The sequence below is a fragment of the Salmo salar genome, chromosome ssa20 (assembly GCF_905237065.1).
Source record: "Salmo salar chromosome ssa20, Ssal_v3.1, whole genome shotgun sequence".
Lineage (NCBI taxonomy): Eukaryota > Metazoa > Chordata > Actinopteri > Salmoniformes > Salmonidae > Salmo > Salmo salar.
In genome coordinates this window covers 43,913,518-43,929,328 of record NC_059461.1, presented here as the reverse complement: position 1 = coordinate 43,929,328, position 15,811 = coordinate 43,913,518, and the positions used below count along the sequence as shown (strand labels likewise).

Here is a 15,811-nt window from a genome sequence, read left to right as displayed (position 1 = left end):
ATATCCCAACGTTTGTAGAACAACTAAAGTTACATTAATAACTCTAAATTAAGCATATACAGTTGAAGTCGGAAGTTTACATACACCTTAGCCAAATACATTTAAACTCAGTTTTTCACAATTCCTGACATTTAATCCTAGTAAAAATCCCCTGTCTAAGGTCAGTTAGGATCACCACTTTATTTTAAGAATTTGAAATGTCAGAATAAAAGTAGAGAATGATTTAGTTCAGCTTTTATTTATTTCATCACATTCCCAGTGGGTCAGAAGTTTACATACACTCAATAAGTATTTGGTAGCATTTCCTTTAAATTGTTTAACTTGGGTCAAAGTTTAGGGTAGCCTTCCACAAGCTTCCCACAATAAATTCAATGAATTTTGTCCCATTCCTCCTGACAGAGCTGGTGTAACTGAGTCAGGTTTGTAGGCCTCCTTGCTCACACAAGCCTTTTCAGTTCTGCCGACATATTTTCTATGGGATATTTTCAAATTTTCTATACAACTTTGGAAGTATGCTTGGGGTCAATGTCCATTTGGAAGACCCATTTGCGACCAAGGTTTAACTTCCTGACTGATGTCTTGAGATGTTGCTTCAATATATCCACATAATTTTCCTACCTTATGATGCCATCTATTTTGTGAAGTGCACCAGTCCCTCCTGCAGCAAAGCACCCCCACAACCTGATGCTGCCACCCCCGTGTTTCACGGTTGGGATGGTGTTCTTCGGCTTGCAAGCGTCCCTCTTTTTCCTCCAAACATAACGATGGTCATTATGGCCAAACAGTTATATTTCTGTTTCATGAGATCAGAGGACATTTCTCCAAAAAGTACGATCTTTGTCCCCATGTGCAGTTGCAAACCGTAGTCTGGCTTTTTTATGGCAGTTTTAGAGCAGTGGCTTCTTCCTTGCTGAGCTGCCTTTCAGGTTATGTCGATATTGGACTTGTTTTACTGTGGATATAGATACTTTTGTACCTGTTTCCTCCAGCATCTTCACAAGGTCCTTTGCTGTTGTTCTGGGATTGATTTGCACTTTTCGCACCAAAGTACGTTCATCTCTAGGAGACAGAACACGTCTCCTTCCTGAGTGGTATGACAGCTGCGTGGTCCCATGGTGTTTATACAGATGAATGTGGTACCTTAAGGCATTTGAACATTTTTCCCAAGGATGATCCAGACTTGTGGAGGTCTACAAGTTTTTTTCTGAGGTCTTGGCTGATTTCTTTTGATTTTCCCATGATGTCAAGCAAAGAGGTTTGAAGGTAGGTCTTGAAACACATCAACAGGTACACCTCCAACTGACTCAAATGATGTCAATTAGCCTATCAGAAGCTTCTAAAGCCATGACATAATTTTCTGGAATATTCCAAGCTGTTTAAAGGCACAGTCAACTTAGTGTATGTAAACTTCTGACCCACTGGAATTGTGATACAGTGAATTATAAGTGAAATAATCTCTGTAAACAATTGTTGGAAAAATGACTTGTGTCATGCACGAAGTAGATGTCCTAACCGACTTGCCAAAACTATAGTTTGTTAAGAAGAAATTTGTGGAGTGGTTGAAAAACGAGTTTGAATGACTCCAACATAAGTGTATGTAAACTTCCGACTTCAACTGTATATAGCATTCTGTTTGTGGCCAGAATTGTATATAATAATTGAAAAACCTTAAGTGTTAAATCAAGTGTAGGTTTTTTTGTACCTATGCCATGGAATTGGAACATCGAAAATCTCCTCCCATTTGTTTTGCAACCTCCTTTTCTATTTATGCCAGTTCCTTTCAGACAATTTCTATCTTTAATATATGGCAGGCAAACAAGTTCCCTACCTTCTCCCTTTTGCACTTGCCTCCTCCATTTTTGTGGTAGTGCTGCTATCAGTTGGTTGTAAATTTGGATTGAGCAGATATTCCCATATATTTTCGATAACTCCTCCATTTCTATTCATAATATCATTAATAAATATAATACAATTTGCAAAACAAAATCCATAAAGTGTATTTTTTTATTAAATCAGTGTATTTGAGTTTACAACATTTGTTGTAATATTTGTTCTATCTTTTCTGGAGGATTAAACTGAAATTGTAACCAGCTTTGTATGGCTTGTTTAAGAAAGGGCGATACTTTAAAACAAAGTTTTATTTTACATTTGTCAGAAATTAGGAGTTGTAATCCGTATTTTACATTTACATTGACATTTTAGTCATTTAGCAGACGCTCTTATCCAGAGCGACTTACAGTAGTGAATGCATACATTTCAATTAATTTCATACATTTTTTTTTTTCTCATACTGGCCCCCCGTGGGAATCGAACCCACAACCCTGGCATTGCAAACACCATTGCAAACACCATGCTCTACCAACTGAGCCACAGGGAGGCTCAGTTGGCAATTTTTGAACAAAGGATGAACCTTTAATAATAATCTACTGGAGAACCGTTTCTGTTTTAAGTATAATTTGTATGAGTGAAGCTTTTAGTGAGAGGTTTAAAGCTTAATTATTTAATAATTTTAGCCCCCCAAACTCATATTTTGTCTGTCTTAGCATTCCAAATAAAATTAAATATTTTTTGCTCATATGATTTAAAAAAATCATCTGGAGTAGGCAGTGCCATTAGTAAGTAAACTGTGACCAAAGAGTTAATCAATATGATTTTTCCATAAATAGACAAGTATTTAGCTGTCAGAGCAGCTCGCAGATTACTGCACCTGTACATAGCCCATCTATAATTTAGCCCAAACGACCTCTTCCCCTACTGTATTTATTTATTTTGCTCCTTTGCACCCCATTATTTATATTTCTACTTGCACTTTCTTCCACTGCAAATCTACCAAATCTACCATTCCAGTGTTTTACTTGCTACATTGTATTTACTTCGCCACCATGGCCTTTTTTTGCCTTTACCTCCCTTATCTCACCTCATTTGCTCACATTGTATATAGACTTATTTTTCTACTATATTATTGACTGTATGTTTGTTTTACTCCATGTGTAACTCTGTGTTGTTGTATGTGTCGAACTGCTTTGCTTTATCTTGGCCAGGTCGCAATTGTAAATGAGAACTTGTTTTTAACTTGCCTACCTGGTTAAATAAAGGTGAAATAAAAAAATAAAAATGTACTTCTCCATGGTTGCAGAATCTATTTTTTCTAACTTTCTATTGAAATTAATTGTGGTAAGTTAATTTATATTTTTTGAGATGTGAATACCAAGTACACTAAGGGTAAAAAGTTTTAGAATACCTACTCATTCAAGGGTGTTTATTTTTACTATTTTCTACATTACAAACCAGATGGGATGGTGTATCGCTGAAGAATACTGTGGTAGCCATGCTGGTTAAGCGTTACTTGAATTCTAAATAAATCAGACAGTGTCACCAGCAAAGCACCCCCACACCATAACACCCCCTCCTCCATGCTTTACGGTGGGAAATACACATGTGGAGGTCATCTGTTCACCGACACCGTGTATCACAAAGACACAGCGTTTGGAACCAAAAATCTCCAACTTGGACTACAGACCAAAGGACAAATTTCCACGGTCTAATGTCCATTGCTCGTGTTTCTTGGCCCAAGCAAGTCTCTTTTTCTTATTGGTGTCCTTTAGTAGTGGTTTCTTTGCCATTTCTGAGGCTGGTAACTCTAATGAACTTATCCTCTGCAGCAGAGGTAACTCTGGGTCTTCCATTCCTGTGGTGGTCCTCATAAGCCAGATTCATCATAGCGCTTTATGGTTTTTGCGACTGCACTTTCAAAGTTCTTGAAATGTTCCGCATTGACTGACCTTCATGTCTTAAAGTAAAGATGAACTGTCGTTTCTCTTTGCTTATTTGAGCTGTTCTTCCAATAATATGGATTTGGTTTGTTACCAAATTGGGCTTTCTTCTGTATACCACCCCTACCTTGTCACATCACAACTGATTGGCTCAAATGGATTAAGGAAAGAAACACCACAAAGCAACTTTTAAGAAGGCACACCTGTTAATTGAAATGTATTCCAGCTGACTACCTCATGAAGCTGATTGAGAGAATGCAAAGCTGTCATCAAGGCAAAGGGTGGCTATTTGAAGAATCTCAAATATAAAATTGATTTTGATTTGTTAACACTTTTGATTACTACATTATTCTATATGTGTTATTTCACAATTTTGATGTCTTCACTATTATTTTTGTAGATGTAGAAAAAAGTTAAAATAAATTAAAACTTTTGACTGGTAGTGTATGTCTACTTCATCATCCACCCATTTTAAGGGTAAACTACAAGGTAGTGTAAACATTGCTTTAACGATCCAATACGTAATATGGTACACTTGTCATAATTAGGTTTTAATCCAGAGACACTAGAAAAGGGATCAAGATCTTCAATGAGACTGTGCAGGGATCCAGATTGCGGACTTAAGAAAAAACTAGAATCATTGGCATACATTGACACTTTTGTTTTTATCCCCTGGATTTCTAACCCCTTAATGTTCTTGTTGGATCTAATTCTAATAGCTCCATTTCAATGGCCATAATAAATAGATATGGAGACAACAGATAGCCTTGTTTCAATCCTCTTAAAAGCTCAATACTTTCTGAGAACTAACCATTATTTACATCTGTGGTTTCCGTACATACTTTTAACCCATTGTATAAGCAATTCACCAAAATTAAAGTAATCCAGGCATTTATATATAAATTCTAGTCGTATGTCATCAAACGCCTTTTCAAAATCTGCTAAGAAGACCAGGCCTGGTGTCTTCAATGTTTAAGAATGTTACATTTTTTCAAGTAATTGTCGTACATTATCTCCAATATATCGTCCATGTAAAAAACTGAAATGAGACCTTCTTGGTGCGTACCTGAAAGTCTACCATTTGTATAAGAGTAATTAAAACATGCTAATGATGGATCCTTGAGTGCATCAAAAAAGGTCTGATATACCTCTACTGGTGTTTTTCCAGACTGAATAGATTTTATATCTTCTGTATGTTGGCCTTCACACAGGTCTTTCTGTAAATTTGTTATTATTATTATTAATATTATTATTACTAGGAAAGAAATCTTAACAGTTAACATCATTCAGTTGAAATGGAGGAGACTGAAAACATATGCTTAAAATATTTTGCTTCCTCTTTAAAAATATAATTTGGTAAATCATGGATAACTCCATTTGTAACAAGTTCTGTAAATTATTTTTGGTAGAATTTCTATGTTGAAGAATCAAGAAACATTTTGTGCATTTTTCACAATTTTCCATCCAATTTGCTTTATTTTTGTAATACACTTGATCATTCTTGAATAAGTACCTCCAATTCTTTTTGTTTTTCCTCTAACCTATGTTGTGGCTCTATAGTACAGTCTCCATTACCATCTACCTGCGCTGTTACTTCTTCTCTTTCCTTTATTAGTCTAATCTCTTGACCTAAACTGCTTTAGTTTTAATGATCAGTATTGTATTTAATGGCCTCTAGAAGTACATTTGAAAGTGTCCCATACAATAAGGGGATCTATGTTGTTCCAAAAAAAGTCAATTATGAATTATTTTGTATTAGTTAAGAACAAATTGTCATCCAATAGGCTTTGATAAAATGTCCAATATTCCCGTCCACGTGGGAATTCTGTAAGCGTTATATGAAGGCCAATTAGTTTGTGGTCTGATCACATTCGGTTTCCTACTAATACTTTGACTTTTGATGCAAGCAAGAACGAGACTAGGAAGTAATCAAGACTGCAAGCTTGATGAAGCCTCCATCTATATCTCACTAGGTCAGGGTTTTTCAACCTCCATTTATCCACTAGTTTTAATGTATCCATGATCTTTGTGATCTCCTTAAGTGCTTGAGGGTGATAGTTTGTAGAGTGATTTCCTTTAGGATCTATTGAGGTACTTAAAACCGTATTATCATCTCCCACCATAATAATAGATTCATATGTTGCTTGTGAGCTCAATAGATTATTATATATATTTCCAAAAAGTGTGGATCATCATTATTTGGCCCATTTCGATTAATTAGCCAGATATGTTTTTGGTTCAATAGCATATTTAAAATAATCCATCTTCCTTGCTAATCTTTTTCCACAGTTTGCACAATCGGATCAACATTTTTTAATTAGTATAATCACAACTTTTGAGTTTCTTTGCACATGACAAAAATATATTTCTCCCTCCGAGTCCTTTTTCCACCCAAGCTCATCTATATTTGTAGAATGAGTTTCCTCTAAATAGATGTTATATTCTTTCTCTTTTAGCCATGTAAAAATATATCTTATTTTTTTATAATCTGCAAAGCCATTGCAATTATAACTTGCTATACTTATTTCCCCACTTACCATAATGGTACCCACGTTTCAATTATACTTACCACAATCAATGTTTGTAAACTTACCATTAAAAAGCACCATGATGATTAAGTGTCCATATACCTGTACCATAATCATTTTCGCTTTTAAGCATACTGTAGCTGCAACTGTGTGTAAACCTCCAATTCTCCTAATATTCCACCCACTAAAACCTCCCCCCATATCTAGGTCTGTTGTCACTAAGACCATCAGACCATCTCCCTGACTATTGACGCACATTTGCGTCCTAAGTCAAACCCTTGGCCGACAATTGGCGTTGGCCAGAGGGAAATATGAGCAGTCCCATGATAACATAAATATCTGAGGCTGCTTAAGACAACTAACCAAATAACATGGAAAACATTCAGAAAAAAAAAATAGTTCCAATAATAGATCATATGAATAGAAATAATAACAGTACAATCTTATAAATGCATGCTCATATTAGAAAGTCCTAGCAAGGCTATAAGCATGTCAGCCCAGTCTGCTCAGTTCATTGGATTCAATTGTTTGAACATTTTTGGATAAAATGAAGACAAAACAAAGTAAATATATCGCAAGACCAGTCCTTTTTTTAATGTCGATTACATGCAAGACGTATGTCATGTAGTCCTCATTATATCCTGTTGTATTCCGACCAAAATAAGGAAAAAATGTTCTAACGGCCGCTAATGGCTGCAAGTAAAAATTCGTTTTAGGCATCACATTATATCCTATTGTATTCCTGTTGTATCGTGCCATGGCTGTGCCAAAGCTGACTGCAAGCCAAACCTGGGCACCCCTTCATGGAAAGGCATACCCAAGTTCAACTCACAATCGACTCCAACACAGCCATGGCACGACAGCCAAGAACACCTGCAGTACTGACTATCCAGAGCGAGTAAACCTGTAAAACCAAGCCTCTCTCCATCCATACACATTCCGTTTTTTTATTCCAGGGTCGTTGCTCTATCAGCTCGGTTGTTTTACACCTAGGCCTATATTATTAGGATAAAGAATATAAAAAGGTAGCATAAATAGCTTATATAGAAATATAATATACCTTTCTCTCGCTTAGAGAAGTGCTTCCATAATCCAGTTATTGTATTAGTTCTACCGTTAACTTTAATCACTTGATCAGTGTTAACCAGCCCGCCACACACTAGACAACAACCCTGTCGACAATACCTAATCCATCTATTTGCCTGTGTGAATCGGAAGAATAATCATTTACATTTTTAAAATTGAGAATTATTTTTGAAATGTAAAATGGTAATAACACCAATTACTTTAGGTACATATAGGCCTTTTCCAATAGAGAACCTATGCAGGTTTGTAATTATATAATCATTTAACCTAACCCCATAATACATCTATTCATATTTATTACGTTTTATCTTTAAAAGCGAATCGTTCCGATTCACATCGGCGAACAAGGGCCGCACTATATAACAGCTTTTAAGTCATAATATACCCGACCTCTACAATTAGGCCGTATCATATTCAACTAAAAAAACAACCTTGGTATTTCTAATGCAAAATCTTCAAATTAAATAAAAAAATCATAAAGAAAAAAAGGTCAGCCTTACCCATCTTCGCCTTCCTCTAAATCAAAACCTGATATTACGTCCATATAGTCCAAAGTTCCATATTGCCTAAATAGACAAAGGTTAATTTCATCATACCCATTCCACATTACCATAAATCAAACCATATTTTAAGTCCACGGCTCCATACTGCATGAATGTACAACATTTATATTAAAATAATAATAATAATAATAATAATAACCTAGTTCATGCTAAAAAAATATGGCAAAAAAAACAAACATGAATCCATATTTGTACTGTGTAATGCGGTGCAAATATGTATTTGTAGCTACCTCAACAGGAGGTAGCTATTACTCAGCAACGTTGTAATCTTCGTGTCCTTGAACATTTGCTCGTTTACATATAATTTATCGAGGACTAGACGAACTAAGGCCTCAACCTCCCCCAGTAGCCCAGGCAATAGATGTAGTTTTTTTTAACTGCTCGCTCATGCTTGTAAGCAATGCTCCATCTTCTGGAGACATGGTTATAAAAACAGTCCCCCTCCAATGTTAAGTTTGACATTTTAGACCACCGCTTCACTCCGGTTTCGCTCGCAGAACTCGAGGAAAGGTCACGCTGCCACCTATGACGTCTTAACCTTGTCTTAGCAAACCAACTGACTAGCCAGTCTGTGATATGTTATGATAGCCACTGTTTGCCTGGATTTAATTAGTTATCGTTCTTCTAGAGCTCCGACCTGAAAATCACTGACGTCATGATTCGACCTTGTTTTTTTCGAGTTCCCAGTTGTCTTGACCTCACTGAAGTCGTGCTGGATTGACCAATGTATTCAATGTATTCCAATTCCAATGTATGCCAATGTATTCCAATTTTTCTGACCCATGGTGTTGCATGTTTATCCAGAGAATGCCAGACTTTGATAACAAAATTTGCCCACAAGGACCACTGCCCCAATTTCCTGTTCAAGTGAGCACAGCACAACAAGTCCAAAATGTCTTGTATTTTACTGCATAAATTATGTAATATGCCAGGGAGATATGTATACTGTAGCTAAGAAAGTAATACTAAGTGTATGTTCTGTAGTAAGCTGTTAGTAGCCCATGTGCCTCACCCAAATAATTTGGTCGCTATCCCCCTCATAATTTCGCCTACTGTTCTGACACGGTGGTGCACGTGTAGCCTACAGCCTGTTTTAGAGAAATGTAATCATCAAATATTGTAAGAGCTTTCATTGTCTGCTTATATGACCCCTTTATTTAAGTGCAGCTTTACTAACAATGGTTTTAGGAAACAGCTCGAAGATTTAACGATGCTCTTACGAAGGTTCTAACAATGAATTTAAGGCTAAGATGCTTTTGGGTAACTGGGCCCAAGTGCCATACAGATGCCAACACAAGGCCTATAGGATAAAACCCATCAGTGCGCCCTCTTGTGGACTAATAGGCCTACATAACCTGAGTTGACACGTTTTCCTTTTCACTCACAATATCAACGCAGTTTGTTTTAAAACCACCAGTCTAGAAGCAAACGTCAATGTTGAGTCTCGATGCTTTTTTATTACTTGTAAAACATTGGAGACAAACCTGCTAGTCTATCCCCTCTGTGTTGTACAGTAACAATATTGTACATTAAATTAAGGCATCGGAGGATAGCTGAAGACTGCCAGTGCAGTCACTGTTTAACAATGTAATCTCATGTTATCATCAAAACACAAACATTCTGCCCCTCACATTTCTATGCTTTTGTGAACGGTACAGCCCGTTCACAATTCATAAATAATAATGTTGGGAGGAAACGTTAAAACAAAATCATTGTTAACATTTCAGCCCAGCTATTCATTAATACGTCATTGACATACACACACACACACCCCACCCCTCTCTTTAGTCAATCACATAATCAAAATTATCTGTAGCTTTGGAAATGGCAATCAGTCCTGAACGAGAGAAGTCCAGAAGGCAGACACTGTCACTGTTGACAAGGGTCGCGTTCAGGAGGGTGCCACGTTCTTTATAGCCGACAACGATTCCCTATTCTTCAGGACAAAGAAGCATGTCTGTTCAATAAATTCCTATCTGAAGGTCCTGTAAAGTTGCACACCACCTGGGTAGGTGGATGCACGTTACAGGACTGAACGCGACCCAGATGAATAGCAGAGCTCCAGTTTGAAGGCACGTGTGGCCTTACCCTCTCCCAACATCCCTACGGGAGAGGGTTTTGCACTGTGGGGGCTGCGTCTCAATAGTGTAAAGTAGTAGGCCTACCAACCTTCCCTACTTAAGAGAGTTGATAAGTAAAAGCAAAGTTGTCAAAGAAGCCCAATCCATCATTGATCCGACTGGACTTTCATTTCAGTAAATGTTCAATTCTTTCAGATAAGTGCAGATGAGGGCAAGGAGACGAGGCGAGGAAGGCTGTTTAGACTACTGAGACACAGCCCAGGTGTAAAGGGAAGAGAGTGAGCGGGGGGAATTCCACTTCTATTCCTGGATAAGCCTTCCTGTTGGATATTCCAAATGTGGAAATAATCAATTGTAATTATTAAAGGCAGGGTTAAAGTGTGTAGTGTTGAACGGAGCATACAGAGGCTTGCGTCCCAAATGCTATGGGCCCTGGGTTCCATAGTGCCATTCCTATGTAGTGTACTACTTTTCACCATAGCCCCATCTATGGTAGCGGTTCTCAAACCTATCCGCAGGGACCCCCAGCCATTCTATGCATTTGATCTTTTCCACACCTAGCACACCTGACTCAACTTGTCAACTAACCATCAAGCCCTTGACTATGTCAATCAGGTGAGCTAGTTCAGGGCTACAACAAATTTGTGAGATGTCTGGGGGTCCCCGAAAAGAGGTTTGAGAACCAATGCCCTACGCAGTCTGATCAAAAGGAGTGCAATATGTAGGGAATAGAGTGCCATTTGGGGCCAGCAGGGCTCTCCTCTCTCTACAGACTGGGCAGAGGGACATTTGGTGGCTCACTCTCCCTGTAAATTAGTCTAGGGCACAAGTTGCAGGCTCATGAAGCCATAATCACCGCGCTAAGCAGGACACACAACATGTGTGCAAACAGTCAATAGATGGTTATCTCCATTCATGAAGTGCATGCGCGCACGCACACACACACACACACACACACACACACACACACACACACACACACACACACACACACACTGTCCTTCGCATATACGCATATACAGAGGCTTCAAAGGTTAGCTTACAAAAATCAGACTCAATATATAAATACGCATATACAGTGCATTCAGAGTATTCAGACCCCTTGACTATTCCACATTTTGTTACGTTACAGCCTTAAATCTAAAATGTATTAAGTAAAATGTTTTCCTCATCAATCTACACACAATACCCCATAATGACAAAGCGAAAAAAGATTATGGGGCTTTTTTTGCAAATAAAAAAGAAATTAACAGAAATACTTAATTCGGACCCTTTGCTATGAGACTCGAAATTGAGCTCAGGTGCATCCTGTTTCCATTGATCATCCTTGAGATGTTTCTACAACTTGGGAGTCTACCTGTGGTAAATTAAATTGATTGGAAAGGCACACACCTGTCTATGTAAGGTCCCACAGGTGACAGTGCATGTCAGAGCAAAAACTAAGCCATGAAGTCGAAGGAATTGTCCGTAAAGCTCAGAGACAGGATTATGTCGGTGCACAGATCTGGGGAAGGGTACCAACAAATGTCTGCAGTATTGAAGGTCCCCAAGAACACAGTGGACTCCATCATTCTTAAATGGAAGAATTTGGGAACCACTAATAGTCTTCCTAGAGCTGGCTGCCCGGCCAAACTGAGCAATCGGGAGAGAAATGCCTTGGTCAGGGAGGTGACCAAGAGCCAGACAAAAGCCACTCATTAAAAGGCACATGACAGCATGCTTGGATTCTCTGGTCTGATGAAACCAAAATTGAACTATTTTGCCTGAATGCCAGGCGACACATCTGGAGGAAACCTGGCATCATCCCCACGCTGAAGGACGGTGGTGGCAGCATCATGCTGTGGTGATGTTTTTCAGCGGCAGGGACTGGGAGACTAGTCAGGATGAAGGGAAAGATGAACGGAGCAAAGTACAGAGATCCCCTTAATGAAAACCTGCTCCAGATCTCTCAGGACCTCAGCCTGGGGCAACGGTTCACCTTCCAACAGGACAATGACTCTAAGAACACAGCCAAAACAACACAGGAGTGGCATCATGACAAGTATCTGAATGTCCTTGAGTGGCCCATCCAGAGCCCGGATTTGATCCCGATCTAACATCTCTGGAGAGACCTGAAAATAACTGTTCAGCAACGCTCCCCATTCAACATGAAAGAGCTTGAGAGGATCTCCAGAGAAGAACGGGAGAAACTCCCCAAATACAGGTGTCAATCTTGTAGCGCCATACCCAAGAAGACTCAATGCTGTAATCACTGCCAACGGTGCTTCAACAAAGTACTGAGTAAAGGGTCTGAATAGTTATGTTTTTAATACATTTGCAAAAATGTCTAAAAACAACTTTGCTTTGTCATTATGGGGTATTGTGTGTAGATAGATGAGAGAAAAAAAACTATTGAATCAATTTTAGAATAAGGCTGTAACGTAACAAAAGGTGGAAAAAGTCAAGGTGTCTGAATACTTTCTGAATGCACTATACACACACAGTGTGCATATGTGTGTAACTGTGTGTGCATGTGTATGAACCCGGTGGTCCTTTTCCACTCATTGTTAGTCTCAGTCAAGCACAGATGTTTCTTCACCTTTTTCAACATGCCACCCCCCTCTCTCTCGGTCTCTCTCACAGTGTATGTATGTCTCTCTTCTCTTCTACCGGCCGCTCAGGCAGACACGTTGACGTCACGTAGCGCGATAGTACCAGTCGTGGGGGGGTCGGCGGGCCCCAGTTGGTCCCTGGAGGTGGGGCTGGGTGACGAGGGGGTGGGGTGTAGTAGGGAGGGGACAGAGCCTGTGGGAGTGGGTAAGGCGCTGGTCTGGAACAGGATCTGCTGGAGCGTCCGTCGGAGGTTGGGGTGGAGGCGGGCCTGTGTCTGGTAGAACACCTCAGCTGCAAAGCACTTCATCACCCCGGAACAAAGGTCCTCGTACAACGGGACTGTGTACATCCTCGACGTCTGATGAGATAAAAAATACCAGCTAAAGTTTAAATTGTATTGCTGTGCGTTACATTTTTTTTTTAAATTGTCATTTGTCTTTGGCACTTACAGGTAGGTAAAAGGTAAAAAGTGACATAAAAGCTCTGCCGCCTAGAGGTCGACACGTAAGCTTGAATACATATTTTTATAAAATATTGGCAAGTTATTACCAAATGACTCCCATGCACCTGCTAAAAGCTGACACAGATGTGCAAATGCTTAAAAATATAATAATATTAGACATACAACATACATACAAGCATTACACACAGTGTCATTATATACAGATTAGTCCAGCAAACTCTTATAGAGAATGTTAACAGCTGAGGGGAGACGTCATTTGGCCATGACACGAATGTCTGGCCTGCTCCACTATACTCCTAACTTTTGCAGAGTGTGAGACGCCCTTATTGATTTAAATAATTCCTGCTCTGCCTTTCTAAAAAGTCTTCGAAAGCCAAGTGAACAAACAGAACACCGACCTTTTCGAATCCCACCGTACCTTCTCCACTATGCGCTAATCTGGTTTCTGAGCTGGTCACGGGTGCACCTCAGCCACGATCAAGGGACTAAACGATATCATAACCGCCATCGATAAAAGACAGTACTGTGCAGCCGTCTTCATCGACCTGGCCAAGGCTTTCGACTCTGTCAATCACCGTATTCTTATCGACAGCCTTGGTTTCTCTAATGACTGCCTCGCCTGGTTCACTAACTACTTCTCAGACAGAGTTCAGTGTGTCAAATCGGAGGGCCTGTTGTCCGGACCTCTGGCAGTCTCTATGGGGGTGCCACAGGGTTCAATTCTCGGGCCGACTCTTTTCTCTGTATATATCAATGATGTCGCTCTTGCTGCTGGTGATTCTTTGAGCCACCTCTACGCAGATGACACCATTCTGTATACATCTGGCCCTTCTTTGGACACTGTGTTAACAAACCTCCAAACGAGCTTCAACGCCATACAACACTCCTTCCGTGGCTCCAACTGCTCTTAAATGCAAATAAAACGAAATGCATGCTCTTCAACCGTTCGCTGCCCGCACCCACCAGCCCGAAAAGCATCACTACTTTGGACGGTTCTGACTAAGAATATGTGGGCAACTATAAATACCTAGGTGTCTGGTTAGACTATACTCTCCTTCCAGACTCCAATCTCCAATCCAAAGTTAAATCTAGAATCAGCTTCCTATTTCAAAACAAAGCCTACTTCTCTCATGCTGCCAAACATACCCTCGTAAAACTGACTATCCTACCGATCCTTGACTTCGGCGATGTCATTTACAAAACAGCCTCCAACACTCTACTTAGCAAATCGGATGCAGTCTATCACAGTGCCATCCGTTTTGACACCAAAGCTCCATATACTACCCACCACTGTGACCTGTATGCTCTCGTTGGCTGGTCCTCGCCACATATTCATTGCCAAACCCACTGGCTCCAGGTAATCTATAAGTCTTTGCTCGGTAAAGCTCCGCCTTATCTCAGCTCACTGGTCACCATAGCAACACCCACCCGTAGCACGCGCTCCAGCAGGTATATTTCACTGGTCATCCCCAAATTCAACGCCGCCTTTCCTTCCAGTTCTCTGCTGCAAAATGACTGGAACGAATTGCAAAAATCCCTGAAGTTGGAGACTTATACCTCCCTCACTAACTTTAAGTGTCAGCTGTCAGAGCAGCTTACTGATCACTGCAGCTGTACACAGCCCATCTGTAAATTGCCCATCCAACCATCTACCTACAGTTGAAGTCAGAAGTTTACATACAATCAGGTTGGAGTAATTAAAACTTGTTTTTCAACCACTCCACAAATTTCTTGTTAACAAACTATAGTTTTGGCAAGTCAGTTAGGACAGATTATTTCACTTATAATTTACTGTATCACAATTCCAGTGGGTCAGAAGTTTACACATACACTAAGTTGACTGTGCCTTTAAACAGCTTGGAGAATTCCAGAAAATGATGTCATGGCTTTAGAAGCTTCTGAAACACCTGAAGGTACCACATTCATCTGTACAAACAATAGTATGCAAGTATTAACACCATGGGACCACACAGCCGTCATACCGCTCAGGAAAGAGACGCGTCCTGTCTCCTAGAGATGAACGTACTTTGGTGCGAAAACTGCAAATCAATCCCAGAACAACAGCAAAGGACCTTGTGAAGAAGCTGGAGGACACAGGTACAAAATAATCTATATCCACAGTAAAACAAGTCCTATATCGACATAACCTGAAAGGCCGCTCAGCAAGGAAGAAGCCACTGCTTCAAAACCTCCATAAAAAAGCCAGACTACGGTTTGCAACTGCACATGGGGAAAAAGATTGTACTTTTTGGAGAATTGTCCTCTGGTCTGATGAAACAAAAATATAACTGTTTGGCCATAATGACCATCGTTATGTTTGGAGGAAAAAGGGGGAGGCTTGCAAGCAGAAAAACATCATCCCAACCGTGAAGCACAGGTGTGGCAGTATCATGTTGTGGGGGTGCTTTGCTACAGGAGGGAGTGGTGCACTTCACAAAATAGATGGCATCATGAGGAGGAAAATTATGTGGATATATTAAAGCAACATCTCAAGACATCAGTCAGGAAATTAAACGTTGTTCGCAAATGGGTCTTCCAAATGGACAATGACTCCAAACATACTTCCAAGGCTATGGCAAAATGGCTTAAGGACAACAAAGTCAAGGTATTGGAGTGGCCATCACAAAGCCCTGACCTTAATCCCATATAAGATTTGTGGGCAGAAATGAAAAAGTGTGTGCGAGCACGACGGCCTACAAACCTGACTCAGTTACACCATCTCTGT

At 39.8% G+C, this 15,811-nt stretch overlaps 1 protein-coding gene across 1 annotated transcript in view; it reads right to left on the bottom strand.

Moving 5' to 3' along the window:
- Window positions 1-12,378: 12,378 nt before the first annotated feature.
- Window positions 12,379-15,811, bottom strand: part of rnpepl1 (arginyl aminopeptidase like 1) — a 44,531-nt gene continuing 41,098 nt past the window's right edge. The window contains exon 11 of the mRNA XM_014161944.2: window positions 12,379-12,981. Within this exon, the coding sequence (XP_014017419.1) occupies window positions 12,688-12,981 (294 nt within the window). The 3' untranslated portion in view covers window positions 12,379-12,687. The remainder of the gene's footprint in view (window positions 12,982-15,811) is intronic.